Raw genomic sequence first — 16,377 nt, forward strand, 5'->3', positions numbered from 1 at the left:
GTCATGACAAAAATACTAAGAAACAATGTTCAATGGATTAATGACATTTAAACAATAACTGTGATATCTGTTTTTGCTCAGGGTTTTAGTTATCTTGGAATAAAAACTTTATTTAAAACCATATAGTCTTTGTTAAGGTAGAGTGTGTAAGCATAATGTGAAGGCATTTTGTTTCATTCAGACATTTTTATCAGTCATAGAGGTTCAACTACACTCACCGGCCACTTTATTAGGTACACCTGTCCAACTGCTCGTTAACACTTAATTTCTAAGCAGCCAATCACATGGCGGCAACTGAGTGCATTTAGGCATGTAGACATGGTCAAGACAATCTCCTGCAGTTCAAACTGAGCATCAGTATGGGGAAGAAAGGTGATTTGAGTGACTTTGAACGTGGCATGATTGTTGGTGCCAGAAGGGCTGGTCTGAGTATTTCAGAAACTGCTGATCTACTGGGATTTTCACGCACAACCATCTCTAGGGTTTACAGAGAATTGTCTGAAAAAGAAAAAACATCCAGTGAGCGGCAGTTCTGTGGGCGGAAATGCCTTGTTGATGCCAGAGGTCAGAGGAGAATGGCCAGACTGGTTCGAGCTGATAGAAGGGCAACAGTGACTCAAATAACCACCTGTTACAACCAAGGTGGGCAGAAGAGCATCTCTGAACGCACAGTACGTCGAACTTTGAGGCAGATGGGCTACAGCAGCAGAAGACCACACCGGGTGCTACTCCTTTCAGCTAAGAACAGGAAACTGAGGCTACAATTTGCACAAGCTCATCGAAATTCGACAATAGAAGATTGGAAAAACGTTGCCCGGTCTGATGAGTCTCGATTTCTGCTGCAACATTCGGATGGTAGGGTCAGAATTGGCGTCTACAACATGAAAGCATGGATCCATCCTGCCTTGTATCAACGGTTCAGGCTGGTGTTGGTGGTGTCATGGTGTGGGGAATATTTTCTTGGCACTCTTTGGGCCCCTTGGTACCAATTGAGCATCGTTGCAACGCCACAGCCTACCTGAGTATTGTTGCTGACCATGTCAATCCCTTTATGACCACAACGTACCCAACTTCTGATGGCTACTTTCAGCAGGATAATGTGCCATGTCATAAAGCTGGAATCATCTCAGACTGGTTTCTTGAACATGACAATGAGTTCACTGTACTCAAATGGCCTCCACAGTCACCAGATCTCAATCCAATAGAGCATCTTTGGGATGTGGTGGAACGGGAGATTTGCATCATGGATGTGCAGCCGACAAATCTGCGGCAACTGTGTGATGCCATCATGTCAATTAGACCAAACTCCCTGAGGAATGCTTCCAGCACCTTGTTGAATCTATGCCACAAAGAATTGAGGCAGTTCTGAAGGCAAAAGGGGGTCCAACCCGTTACTAGCATGGGGTACCTAATAAAGCGGCCGGTGAGTGTATAGTATAGGAATACTAGTCTCTGTACTTTTATTAGTATGATTTCAGGTTATATTTGCATCCTGTTTGCACTTTTTTGGATGCATTTGGCACAGAGAACTACCCTAATTACTGGAATTGTAATTGAAAATGTGTATAATAAATAAATATAAAAAATAAATGTAAACATTTCTTACAATGGAAATTTGCATCATAGCCCTAGAGATCATAGTCTGCAACACATCTTTCATCATGGCATGGTGCCAGGCAAAAAAGGCAGAGGGTGAGTCTTGGGCCATGGATCTCAAAGGGGAAAAAATGAAGATACCTGATGAGAAAAGAGGATTCAAAGAAGAATGGACCGAATCATTTGCTTCCATTACCAATGTGGAACAATTGTCTGTGTTTTTTCTTTGTAAAGAGAGGTTGTCAAAAAATAAAGAGAGTAATTGGGAATGGCATTTCCAGGGAAGGCATGCTAAATATGCAGCCGACCACCAAGCTGGGAGTAAGAGAAAAGGTGCGCTTGCAGAACTTCTGCATAAATTAGAGGAGCACAAACATAGATTTAAGAAGTGGATTGCCTCTCCAAACTCCACTACTGCTGCTAGTTTTGTTGCAAGCACAAGGCTTATTTAAGACTTTTACATTTCTGTGGCTCCAGACAGATCTGTTTTTTCTTTTTGGTCCAATAAGGCTCTTTGAGCAGTTTGGGTTGCCGACCCGTAGTCTAAATAGTATTTTCCTAAAGAATTAATCAACATCCCAAGGTTAAAGATCGTGTGTAGGCTAATAAACAATATGTTTTTCTGTTTTGCTTTTATTTTTTTATTCCCAAGAAAGAAAAAGAACAACAATGTTTTCATGTATTCATTTAGTTTTAATGAATTAAGCTGAAGCATACTGTAGTTATTAGCAATGTTGCCTTGCAGCAAAAAATGTAATTGGTTTGGATCCAAGTGTTTTTTTCTGCATGGAGTTTATATGTTCTCTCCATGCATGGTGGGGTTCTCTTTGTATACACTGGCTGCCTCTAACAGTCTAAAAGCATAACAATTAGGATAATTGCTCTCCCTTAAAGGTCTATAGATGGTTGTTTGTTCTATGTACCTTCATGTTGCCCTGTGATGGCCATGAAACCTGTCCGATTGGTACCCAACCTCTCACTCAAAGACCTCTGGATGCAAGCTTCTGCTACTCTGTAGGGTTAGTCAACAATAGATAGATGAATAAAACATATTTTTGTGTACTGAAGAGTTAGTTAACTGGAAATTAATCCAGATAATAATCAAGTCATTACATTTACTTACACGAGCAATGTTCTAATTTTATGTTAAAAAAATAAAATTAGTTTAGAATAACTGATCTGGGACTGTTAAAAATGTGCTAGAGTCAAAACAGTGAAATTTAACATTTTTATATTTTTTATCCGTTTTTGTTTGTTTGAAAGGGGAATGGTTTGTTCTTACAGAACCTGCAGATACTCCTGAGATCAGAACATGTGTTCCATGCTGAATGATGGATGTGGGGGTTTAGGCTGAGATTGGCAGATTTACTAAGAAGCGAAAGGAGCAAAACAAAACCTAATAAACAAAATAATACGCTCTGTTTTCTTCGTTTTTCAGCAGTTTTGTAAACCAAATTGAATTAGCTATTTTACAAAGTGCCTTATCTAGTATTTTGAAGAAAGTTATGTAGCTGATTCTCTAGGAGAAATTACTAATGTTTTAAGAAAAAAGAGCAAACATCAAACAAAAAGACTGTATAACAGCAGTAATTTAGTCGGGTTTCAGCTGTTTCAATTTCAGTGAGTGCATTTAACAGAACATCGCTAAAAGGGTATTAGTTGTTGAGATGAGTTTGACATCTGCTCCATCAATGTGTTTGGTTTAATTCATTTTCTAAGAAGTAAATATATTTAATTCCTAAAGAAAACCCAACTTACTCAATAGGCAGTGCAAAAATAATCAAATATGTCGTTAAATTCTTTCCTCTCATATATTATTCTAAAGAATAATAACCTCTCAATACTAATGTGTATCACCCCCCACATCAGCAGCCTAATATGAGAAAAATGCATGTGTGCCTGGTTTCTATGGAAACTGAAACTTTAACTGAAAACAGTGGCATGCATCTCTGTAGACTTCTTTCAGGCTATTTTTATCTGTGGCTGTGTGCCAGATCAGATGCAGACTTGGGAGTGTTAGTGGCATACATTTCACATACTGTATGTATGAATACAGGGGGAAACCAAATGACACAGTACGAATAGAAATAAAACAGTTTGTAAACTTTCCTGCTCCAGTGAGCTAGATGAACAGGTGTAAGGGGCATCCTTCTGCACTGACTGTACAGGTAATAGTCTTCGCTAATTTAGCCTGAATAATGCCTGTAGATAGGTGGCGTAACTTTACATGTGCTGAAAATACAGCGCTGTTTTATATCTGAACCTACACAGACTGTTTATATGCAGAGCCAAGTTTATTAGCAATGTTTTGAAGGGATTTAAAAAGCAACACCAAAAATAAACCATAGAGGACTCAAAGCTTTTAATACGTTTTGGTATTTGGGAAAATTGGCACAGGGGAGAAAGAAGGGTGAACCCCAACCCAAACTTCTGTCAGCGTAAGCTTTTTCACCAGCAATATCACATACCGTATATATATATCTCATTACAAGCTGAATGTAAATATTACTGACGTTTGGGAAAAATCACCTAAAGTGTAGGTGAGCTTTTATGGACCTGGATTATCCACCGGGATGCTGACTACCTGAAACTAGACACTTCAGACTTCTCTGCAGTTTCTGCCATATATTATAATTTTTATTTATTTACATGTATAAATGATGATGAGCCTTTTCAGCTGGGTTGGAGACCCCAGCTCTACATACTGACCACCATCACCCCATTACTAATTTCCCTCTACGAAATATGTTTGTTTCCTTCCGGCTGAAACTTTAATAAAAAAATTATCTAACATTCTAGTTTAGTTTAGAGAATGGGGACAGTTCATTTTTCTTTTTTGTAAGAAAAGAATGTGTCCTATTGTCATTATTACTATTTTTCAAGGCTGCACTTTTAAAAAAGATGAAATTGTCCAGAGAGCTGTTCCAAAATGAAATTTCTTTTTGTTTCACACTTGTGTAAACAAAATGACAAATAAATCTGTCTATCTATATATTATATCCTCTCCGTTCTAGGTAGGAAATATTTCTTTTTTTCGACATCTTCATTAAACCTGTCAATAATACTCTAACAACTAGGAGGTTGGTTGTTAATGCAGCACATTGATTCAAGCCTTGTTTTGATTTTTTTTTGCACTGATTTTCTGTTCAGTTTGGATTTTAGTATCAAAACCTACAGAATGATTTTAAAGCTCTCTGGGAAAAGAACCCTTTTTAATATCACAGACGTTCTTTTTTGAATATCAGCTTCCTGGTGTCTTGGATAAAAAACGAAAATAATTTTTACTGTTATGTTTTAAATCAATAGCTGACACACACTTTGAGTTAATGCTCCAACATTGTCGATCCAATCCGTGTTGTATATTACAAAATCTCCTGTAGTTTTTTTTTTATTTAAGGCTGGGGTAGCAATTTACTTTAATGAAGGGTTTATATCTGCTCCCTTATCTATTATTTATAACTCTGTAACCTCGTTTATTCACGTAGAAGATGTTTTCTGTTCATCTGTTTGTTTGAATCTATCCTTCTCTAAAAGTTATTACACAATTTGCCAAGAAAATGACTGCAGCACTTATACCAGACCAGTAAGAGAACATATTTCGTTAAACACTGATAAATTGTGGAATATTCTTGGTTGATTTTTCTTCTACTATGGAGCACTTATCGATACAAAAAAAGAGAATCAAAAAAGGATAAGTAAATTCTTACCCCAAAGAAACCCTATTACCCTATGAATTTCAAATATTCATAATAAAATTCTATTCAGTTACGCTAAAAAGTTGTAGGTCAGTCAAGAAGGCAGTTATCTGTGCCTAAAGACATAAATAAAGGTTTAAAATCTAAGATATTCCCTGAGCTTGAAAATGAAAAACTATTATAGATTCTCTAGAATCAAGTCATAAATTTATGACGATGCACATGTGGGTATTTTACAAGGTTTAAACATCAGATGTAAAGATGATATTGAATATACCTCTGAAACAAAGAAAAAGCTGCCATTCTTGCATTATGTCTGAAATTATTTAGATGTGGGTCTCCTAAATTTACCAAATAAAGTACCCAACGTTTTATCATAAATGTATACACTATATTGCCAAAAGTATTTGCTCACCCATCCAAATTATTGGAATCAGGTGTTCCAATCACTTCCATGGCCACAGGTGTATAAATTCAAGCACCTAGGCATGCAGACTGTTTTTACAAACATTTGTGAAAGAATGGGTCGCTCTCAGGAGCTCAGTGAATTCCAGCGTGGAACTGTGATAGGATGCCACCTGTGCAACAAATCCAGTCGTGAAATTTCCTCGCTCCTAAATATTCCACAGTCAACTGTCAGCTGTATTATAAAAAATGGAAGTGTTTGGGAACGACAGCAACTCAGCCACGAAGTGGTAGGCCACGTAAACTGACGGAGCGGGGTCAGCGGATGCTGAAGCGCATAGTGCGAAGAGGTCGCCAACTTTCTGCAGAGTCAATCACTACAGACCTCCAAACTTCATGTGGCCTTCAGATTAGCTCAAGAACAGTGCGCAGAGAGCTTCATGGAATGGGTTTCCATGGTCGAGCAGCTGCATCCAAGCCATACATCACCAAGTGCAATGCAAAGCGTCGGATGCGGTGGTGTAAAGCACGCCGCCACTGGACTCTAGAGCAGTGGAGACACGTTCTCTGGAGTGACGAATCGCGCTTCTCCATCTGGCAATCTGATGGACGGGTCTGGGTTTGGCGGTTGCCAGGAGAACGGTACTTGTCTGACTGCATTGTGCCAAGTGTAAAGTTTGGTGGAGGGGGGATTATGGTGTGGGGTTGTTTTTCAGGAGCTGGGCTTGGCCCCTTAGTTCCAGTGAAAGGAACTCTGAATGCTTCAGCATACCAAGACATTTTGGACAATTCCATGCTCCCAACTTTGTGGGAACAGTTTGGAGCTGGCCCCTTCCTCTTCCAACATGACTGTGCACCAGTGCACAAAGCAAGGTCCATAAAGACATGGATGACAGAGTCTGGTGTGGATGAACTTGACTGGCCTGCACAGAGTCCTGACCTCAACCCGATAGAACACCTTTGGGATGAATTAGAGCGGAGACTGAGAGCCAGGCCTTCTCGTCCAACATCAGTGTGCGACCTCACAAATGCGCTTCTGGAAGAATGGTCAAAAATTCCCATAAACACACTCCTAAACCTTGTGGACAGCCTTCCCAGAAGAGTTGAAGCTGTTCTAGCTGCAAAGGGTGGGCCGACGTCATATTGAACCCTATGGATTAGGAACGGGATGTCACTTAAGCTCATATGTGAGTCAAGGCAGGTGAGCAAATACTTTTGGCAATATAGTGTATGTCTTTTCATGATAAGTTACCATCTTTCTTTCAAATTTACAGCTGTTCAAAATTAGAAAATGTTCTTTCTTGCAAATATGTGAATTAAAAATCACAGCTATATGTCACTGATAGGAAACTTGTTGGCTGTGGTTTTAGTCTATTAACTGGCTCAAATAATGTGTCATCTTTTTTTTATTGGTTTTTGAAATTTAAATCTTTTTACCATTAGTTTAGGTCATAGTATAATCTGGGTTTTTTTTGTGTTTTGTTTTTTATTTTTTGCAAATTAGACAAACTGAAAAATTTCCTGCTGGCGTTCAGAATCTAGCTGATACTGGCTGTAATAAAACCATGTATTTTCTAGAGCAGCTGCAGGTGATTTTAAAAACAATGAGCTTCAGTCCCTCACACAGGGATTTAAAATTAAGAAAATCAGCTAAGTTTATATTTTTGTCTTCTTTAACAATGAGTTCCTTATTTTTTCTAAGAAATTCATCTTAAACATGTTGGGGTTTGGTTTAGGTTTTGAGGACCCAAATACAGAGGCAATGCGGCAGAGGTGAGTTCTTGAAGATTTAATTTAGTACTGACAGGCAACTGAGCAGGAATCCAAAAATCCAACATAAAAAATAAAGAAAAAAACAGAACCATGGAGACGTCAGGAAAAGCAAGTATGAGGAGCCTGGAAAAGATGAACCAGCACAGGAAGAGTATAAATGGGAGACTGAACAAAGACAGGACTAATGAGCTAATTGGGGGCAGGTGTGAACAGAGGATTCTAGAAAGGAGCTAGGGAAAAGGAGACCAACACAAGAGGGCAACAAAGGGCAACCTAAGAACTCAAATATATCCAGAAAAAACACCACAAAATATGAATTAATCCAATAAAACTAGAAAAACAAAGAAAAACATGGATTAAAGTGAAACTGCAAACTCAAAAGAAAACTTAAACAAGAACCAAGACCGTGACTAAACATGTTAACTTTTTTGCCTGACTGTTGGGATTTGCAGCTGCTCTCTCTGCTAAATGATCTGAGCACTGTATGCATGAATGAAACCTTCTCCTAGCATTTGAGAACCGGCTGCTAACAGTTCCACACATCTCTGTTATCTGTGCAGATCTGTACTCCAGACCTTGTCGTTTTCCTGGCCTGCACCAACAGCCGTCTGAAGGAGAGGCTGCAGAAGAGAGCCGAGCAACAGGGAAGACCCGATGATAATCCAAAGGCCATCGACCGTCGCCTGACCAACTTCAAACAAAACACGATTCCTCTGGTCAAGTACTTCCAGGAGAGGGGCCTGATTGTTACGGTGAGACTGCAGTTAAACATATCTTTGGATAACAGCAAAAAAATTTTTAAAAGATTATGAAAATATGTTAATTTCCTTCCAAACACCTTCCTAATCATCTGCTGCATTTATTAGTCATTGCATTTTAAGCGCATTCTGTTCATGAGGCGGGGGGTGAGGATTTGAACCCTTCAGCTTTAGAAACCGTGGAACTGCAAAGTCCTTCTGACGATGTACTTTTTAAGTTGTGTTCAAATTAACTTTATTCTGTGTTTTAAAAAAAATAATAATGCTGGGAATCCTCTTTATAGCCTTTATCTACATTAAGTCAAACATAAAGTAAACACTTTAATCCGAGTCAGATAATGAAGAACACATTTAAATTTCTTTTTAAGCTGCACAATGTGAGGAAAAGGCAATATCTGATTCCATGTATTTCTGAGAAGAATAATTTTTGTTTTATTCCAAAATGTGCAAGTTGAAGATATGAAATAACCACACAGTGCTCTAAATGAAAGTTTCTGAGTTTTAAAAAGGTACACAGACTTATGTGCTGTAAAATCTCATCCATCTGCATTTGACCATTGGGAAGGGGACAAACCTGCAGCTAATATATATATAGTGGCTACGCTTGTCTCAGCGAATGTTTTTAAAATATGTGTTCGTCAATAAGCTCTGTGTTTGAAGTAAACACAGAGCCTCTTAATCAGATAGGGTTAGACTAAAGGCAGTTCCATTTGGACTCATGTGTTGGCTGTCGTGAAAAAAAGCAAAGCAAAGAAGGCTGTGGCTCGCTTCAATAAACCCCAATGTGATCAATGTCTTGCCTTCTAGCAAGCGTCCTGTTCCTGAAATGAAACATGCAGTGTTTCCATCATTGGCTGCCGGTAAAAGTCTTATCTCTCAGTGCTTTAAGGGGGGCAATATGCGATGGTACTGCATAATACCAGTCCCAGTCTAATCCTTTCTAATTTTTAGCCCTCAGGGTATCTCTGCTTTTTTTCATGGTGCAGAGCATATCAAAACTTATAAGTCAAGCAGTGTTGTGGTCAAGACCACCTCACCCGAGACCAAGTCAAGACCAAAACCGAGGGAAGTCGAGACCGAGTTAAGACCAAGACCAGCGCCAGTATGTGACAATAAAATGTGAAACATGATCAAAATCACTAAAATTGATCTAAAAGACCCACATTAACATAAAAACACCTTGATATTTAACACACAGAACTGGAATAAACATCTTTATTTAGTACTTCTGTGTAGTAATCACAGAATTTCAAACAATTAATCAAAGTCGATCAAAATAGTATTTTCTCTGCCTTTCATAAACAGTACATACATTTATGTTGTTTTTAAATGTGCTATTTCAAAACAATGTGCAAATGTGTAAAACTGAAAAAATGTCAATCATTTCTCTTGTTTCTCTCTCATATACAGATTAAAGCTATATTATATAACTTTTCTTAAATAAATCCATATCTGTCACCAAGTTGTAAAAATATGTTATGAGACAGAGAATTTGTTGAAAAAAATTAATTGATCTCCTTCACTTCCTCCCTGAACTACTGCTGACATCTGCGGAAATACAAACCCCACTGAAATACGTGCACAAAAGCTTGACTGACTTTTTTCAGTTCTAAGACCCTGTCGCTGAATCAGATGGAACATGGAGAAAAGGCAGAAGTGCTCAATGTTTTCACAGCTTGTCGGTCTCTCAACATACTGCCACAACATAATGTTTTAAATATGTACGTAGCTTACCTTTCTTTGTGCTTTCTTTCAAGGTGTCGATAAAAGTTGGACGTAGTCCCTACCGTCTCTGATAGTGAAGCACTGCAGAACTTACATTGCGCTGTATACGTTTTTCTCAATGTTGCTTTACAAATATATTCTTTGTGATTTATTTAGTCGAATTTTATAACCGATGATTTGGCCGACATCTTATCCCATTCTCAGACAACCAATTGTGACTTTCAATCAAAGTGCTGCAGCCCGCGCACAGGTGAAAGGGGGTGGGCGTAACAGCGGTAAAAAAAAACAAAAAAAAACATGCATTTGCCAATGAGACAGGTTATTGCTTGGATTTGAATCCAAGCATCCAATAAAAAGAAGGATCTTAAAGAAACTGATAATATTCCGATGATTAGCGTTATTTCCACAGTTGTGGTCTTGACCGGTCTTGAAATAAAATGCCGAGTCCTCAGCGCCCGAGACCGAGACAAGACCGAGACCAAATGTGGTCAAGTCCGAGACGAGACAGAGACCATCAAAAAATGTCTCGAGACCGGTTTCGAAACCAAGACCGATCTCGAGTACTACAACACTGAAGTCAAGGTCATATTTTTGTATATATACAGTAAAGCACATTTCCAACAGGAAAAGCTGCACAAAGTGATTTAAAAACAAAATATATAGGTTTTAAAACAAATGTAGCACGAGACAAAAATGAAAAAAAAAGATCAACCACATAAATAGAAATACAAGAATGACACAAAGAAAGTTGCTACAAACAGCCACTGGAATTAAAGACATAATAGCAAAGCAAAAAAAAAAAAAAAAGAGCAACTATCTAAGAAACAACAGCATTTAGGTAATTGTGTACCAAAACATTAGTCCTCAAAACTGATATAATATCTACAGTTTGTGTATTTTTATAGTCAAAAGGCACAGCAAAGGCTGTGTTTAGGCAGCATTAACTGAGCCATAGACCTTACGGTTTTTTTTAGGAACATGATTACAGTGCAGTTGAGATAGATAAGAAGGGGCAAGAGCATGTAAAGAATCAATAACAAAAGTACAATTTTAATGAATTCTATAAGAAACTGGTGGCCAGTGAAGGGAGGCCATTACTGAGTCAATGTGCGTATTTCTTTTTGCACCAGTCAATTAACAAGCTGCAGCCTTTTGTACCAACTGGAGGTGTCGAATAGAGGACTGGTCCAAAAGTAAAGTACATGGAGATGCAGTGATCCAATCAAAAAGCTCTAGGTCAAAGTCTAGCTGGAATGGGGTTACTGACATGGTGCGAAAACATTTTCTCTGGTCCTATGTTTTCATGTTGCTTTAATAGTGTTATGTAGCTAGCTATAACATTTAGGGTTTAAAAACATGTCCAAACCTGTTGCATGACAAAAGCCAATCTAAAAATCAGGTGCAAAGGGAATTGCTTGTGTTAAACTAATTGAAGCAGTGGGTGCAAAATACACCCACCGGCCACTTTATTAGGTACACCTGTCCAACTGCTCGTTAACACTTAATTTCTAAGCAGCCAATCACATGGTGGCAACTCAGTGCATTTAGGCATGTAGACATGGTCAAGACAATCTCCTGCAGTTCAAACCGAGCATCAGTATGGGGAAGAAAGGTGATTTGAGTGACTTTGAACGTGGCATGATTGTTAGTGCCAGAAGGGCTGGTCTGAGTATTTCAGAAACTGCTGATCTACTGGGATTTTCACGCACAACCATCTCTAGGGTTTACAGAGAATTGTCTGAAAAAGAAAAAACATCCAGTGAGCGGCAGTTCTGTGGGCGGAAATGCCTTGTTGATGCCAGAGGTCAGAGGAGAATGGCCAGACTGGTTCAAGCTGATAGAAGGGCAACAGTGACTCAAAAAAAAACACCCGTTAAAACCAAGGTGGGCAGAAGAGCATCTCTGAACGCACAGTACGTCGAACTTTGAGGCAGATGGGCTATAGCAGCAGAAGACCACACCGGGTGACACTCCTTTCAGCTAAGAACAGGAAACTGAGGCTACAATTTGCACAAGCTCATCGAAATTGGACAATAGAAGATTGGAAAAACATTGCCTGGTCTGATGAGTCTCGATTTCTGCTGCGACATTCGGATGGTAGGGTCAGAATTTGGCGTCTACAACATGAAAGCATGGATCCATCCTGCCTTGTATCAACGGTTCAGGCTGGTGGTGGTGGTGTCATGGTGTGGGGAATATTTTCTTGGCCTTTTTTGGGCCCCTTGGTACCAAGTGAGCATCGTTGCAACGCCACAGCCTACCTGAGTATTGTTGCTGACCATGTCCATCCCATTATGACCACAATGTACCCAACTTCTGATGGCTACTTTCAGCAGGATAATGCGCCATGTCATAAAGCTGGAATCATCTCAGACTGGTTTCTTGAACATGACAATGAGTTCACTGTACTCAAATGGCCTCCAGTCACCAGATCTCAATCCAATAGAGCATCTTTGGGATGTGGTGGAACGGGAGATTCGCATCATGGATGTGCAGCCGACAAATCTGCGGCAACTGTGTGATGCCATCATGTCAATATGGACCAAACTCCCTGAGGAATGCTTCCAGCACCTTGTTGAATCTATGCCACGAAGAATTGAGGCAGTTCTGAAGGCGAAAGGGGGACCAACCCGTTACTAGCACGGGGTACCTAATAAAGTGGCTGGTGAGTGTATATATCAGCTATAATGGGTCTGCTAATAAAACATAAGAGTCATTGTCTTCTACTGATGAAACTGCAAAACTAGAATTTACACATTAAATATATGTTTTATTTATACACATTGTATTGGTTGCCTTAAAAGGAGTGACCTAATCAAACTCAAATCTCTGTTTTTTGACAAGATGTTTAATTCACAATGTATTCCACCCAAATTCAACCTTCATCATGCTGGTAGTGATGCCACTAATGAATGAGCCTCAGTAGAATATAAATGTCTGTATCTAATCTCTAGGCAAATTTAGACAACATTTGACTCATCTGATGCCAATCTGATAAAAAACGTCATGGACATCAGAGGAACAAGTGAGTATAAATGCCACCTGGAAATTAGAAATCCATGTAATGGATTATCAGATGGGATTTTGGTAGAATAGGTCAGTATTGTCACTTTCTGAGGAGAAGGGAAACACAAAGAGGTCGCTGTATTTTAGTAACATAACCAAAAACATGCCTTATCCTCTCTCACACACAACCAGATGAAAAACAGGAGGGACATGTGAGAAGGTCGCCTGAACTAGACACTTCTGGGATCCTCTTCACTGTTTGAGGTTTAGTATGGCAGCACATCGGCCCACTCTCATGTGCTGCTGATTGCCAGCCCAGTCTAATGGTGGGAGTCTTATCGATCTGTCTGAGTCTTAAGGCAACCGCTTCTTCCTCGGTGCTCAGGGAATGCCGAACATCTCCTCCAAGTTTGTTACTGAAGAAAAAAAAGGTCTTAGTTTGCACAGTCTGAGTGTGTGTTTGAAAAGTCTTGTGTGAAGTGTGTTACACAAACCTCACTGGATGGATGCTGCACTCATTTTGAATAAGTGACTCTTTCACTGCCACAACCAAAAAAAAAAAGTCAGACGTTCAATATGTTTGCCTGTCAAAATGCTTAGATAAAAGGATGTAATAAAAATAGGCATGTTTACATGCACATAAGTATTCATGAGAAACAGATAATGGAATAGAAATGTCAGATTTGTCAGTCAGGAGACCCCCGATCAAATTCTGCTCGTGGGGCAGCAGCATTTTGCTGCAAAGAACTTTAAGGAATATTAATTTCCTCATTTTGTATCAAAGGAACAGTAACAGCAGGAGTTTCTGTGCCTTTAGCTTATTTATAGATAGCAATAATGGCTCGCAGAAACTGGTGCAGGTCTATTTTGGGTGGGTAGAAGACTTTTACATTTTTGAAGTGCAATTTTTCTGCCGTTGCTTTTAGGCAATTTCACAGTTTTGTGTATATATAAGTGCTGCTGTTCTGAAATTGGAGGTTTAGATTGTATTTTAATTACCATAAGAATTAATTTTCTAAATTAATTGGAAACAAGTTTATTGGTTATGTTTGTTAATACAGAACATATACTTTGCTTACTTGGGTCTATGGTGCTGAAAGTAAATAATTTTTTAACACAAACATCCAGATTGGTTGTAATCCTGGGATCATGGATATGTGGGAATGGTTGACTTGGAGTTTTATTTTTTCCTGTTTGACTTTCCCAACTAGCCAGTCAGTGAATCAACAAGTGAACCCTAAAACATTTTCCCAGGTCATATGGCACAACTGCAGTGAAAAAAAGGTTATATAGTAACTTGGACAATATAATGAGGTGTAGTATATCAGAACTGTAAGACATTCAGGTCAGACCCAAGTAACAATACAGATTTTGGTATTAAATATCTTCCCTGAAGCTGCCTGAATACAAACACTTGTATCTTGTATCAATACAAGAATAACACATTGTGATAAAACTATAGGATTGTTGTAATGCAAGTAGGATCAGATTAGAGAGCCTAAAGTTGAATGGGGATCAGTCTATGGCAGGAATTAAGAAAGGATTTAATTAAATTGTTTAAAGTTATAAAAAAAAATCTTCTTAAAGGAACCTTCGGCTATCTGATTATTAATCAGTTAATCCAAAAAATAATCAACAGATTAATTGATTTGCAAAATAATTGTTAGTTGCAGCCCAACTCAACAACTTTCTGTTTCAGAATAATTTTTTCCCAGTCTCTTATTTCTTTGAGTTTTTTAATCACACTTCAGTCACAGTATTTTCAATTTTAGCAGCCAGCAGTTTTCTGAACTCATCCTTTATCTATCCTCCATGCTGCACCACTGTAATAACACTGTTTGACATGAAGCCATTTCATGCAGCAACCCTGCATTTCTCTGGACTTTGGAAGGAAGCTGAGCTGGTTTTAGTATTCATGAAAACTCCAACTGCTTTTCTGATTCTCATTATGCATGCACTGTATACAGTACTGAAAATATTTGTGTCACAGGAAGGTCTCGGGTAGCTGTGAAGTCTCTTTGTTTTATATTCAATCTCACATGTTTAGATTGGTAATGAAATTATGGAGGGGATAACTGAATGCACGCATGTAGTAGCATAGGCAGACAGCAAATATATTTTAAATGGAGGTAAAAACAACAAGAATCTTGCTGTTTCTGTTTTAGTAAGGAAGGAAAAAAAGGGACGTATAGTAGGTGTTTGGATTAAAAAAGTTGGAGCTGTCTGTCTCTGTCATTGCATCGTTGGTTAGACGCCGCCTCTGCCTTGCCTACTGTCCTCGTTCAGAGGGCCCGGTCGTCCAATAGTTCTGCAGCCCTGCTTTTTCTAGACAGAACCGCCTATAGAGCTAGTTTGCCATCAAATTCTCTACACTATTTAAGGATCAGCGCTTCTATGTTCCTTTTGTGTTTTTGTCTCCTTGAACCCCAGTCGGCCACAGCAGGACGACACTGACACTCAGCCTGCTTCTGCTGGAGGTTTATTCCAGTTTAAAGAAAGTTTTTCTTCTATCACTGCATGCATGCTCTGTATGAGGATTTGCTGCAGAGACAACCATACAGTAGAATACAAGCAAATGTCTAATGTTTCCACAAGCTCATACAAGTGTCATGATGGGTCTCTGTGTTTAAACCCACATGCAGAACACCACAGGAAACGGGGTAAAAGTTTAACAGTTTATTTAAAAGAAGCACACAAGAGTTATGATTGGCCAGATTCAGGTACTGGTCCAGGACAGGAATCACAGAGTAATCTGCAGAGATGAATAGTTTGGTTAGCCAGGCAGCGACGATGACTTGTCAGGGGTTTGATTCTGGTTTGTACCTTGATGAGGTTCAGACTGATCGATGGAGAGAGGGAACCGGTTGGGTCCAGAGACTGTGGATTCAGCAGATAGCTCAGCAACAGCAGCGTCTAGCTTCTGGCTAACGAGGTTCAGACCTTGATTTGATTTCCTAGTCCTCCATTGAGAACTAGCTGGGGAATTCAGACTGAGAGTCTTCAGGTTTGGCTTCCTTGGGCAGGCAGGCAGGTTTCCAAGCACAAGCTCTTCCAGAGCTACAGACTTCAGTCGGACTTTCCTGTGAGCAGAGAAAACAGAGGCTGGTTAGAATCTGGTTACTCTCTAGAGCAGACAGAGATTCTAAATGTTAACAGAGGCTCAGGTTCCGCTAACCAAAACTGGTCAACACTCCGGCGCTGAAGACAGGTCTGGCTGCTACTTATGTAGGAGGTCTCCTGATGGGCTGATGATCCTCAGGTGTGCTGGAGGCTCCAGCCCAGGAGACCCACAGCGCTCTCTGCTGGAGACAGGTGGCAGATCTCCAGATCCCAACAGTACCCCAGATCTCAACAGAAAAAACAGAAAAACAGGAAGGGATCCTCTGCGCCCTCTGGAGGGCAAGCCTCTGGATCCCAAC

At 39.4% G+C, this 16,377-nt stretch overlaps 1 protein-coding gene across 1 annotated transcript in view; it reads left to right on the forward strand.

The window, feature by feature from the left end:
• Positions 1 to 16,377, forward strand: part of ak5 (adenylate kinase 5) — a 138,976-nt gene that overhangs the window by 41,711 nt on the left and 80,888 nt on the right. Inside the window, exon 6 of the mRNA XM_038291972.1 lies at positions 8,030 to 8,221. Coding sequence (XP_038147900.1) covers positions 8,030 to 8,221 — 192 coding nt within the window. The remainder of the gene's footprint in view (positions 1 to 8,029; positions 8,222 to 16,377) is intronic.

The sequence above is a fragment of the Cyprinodon tularosa genome, unplaced genomic scaffold (genome assembly GCF_016077235.1).
Source record: "Cyprinodon tularosa strain WSP-4 unplaced genomic scaffold, ASM1607723v1 ctg304, whole genome shotgun sequence".
NCBI classification, from domain to species: domain Eukaryota; kingdom Metazoa; phylum Chordata; class Actinopteri; order Cyprinodontiformes; family Cyprinodontidae; genus Cyprinodon; species Cyprinodon tularosa.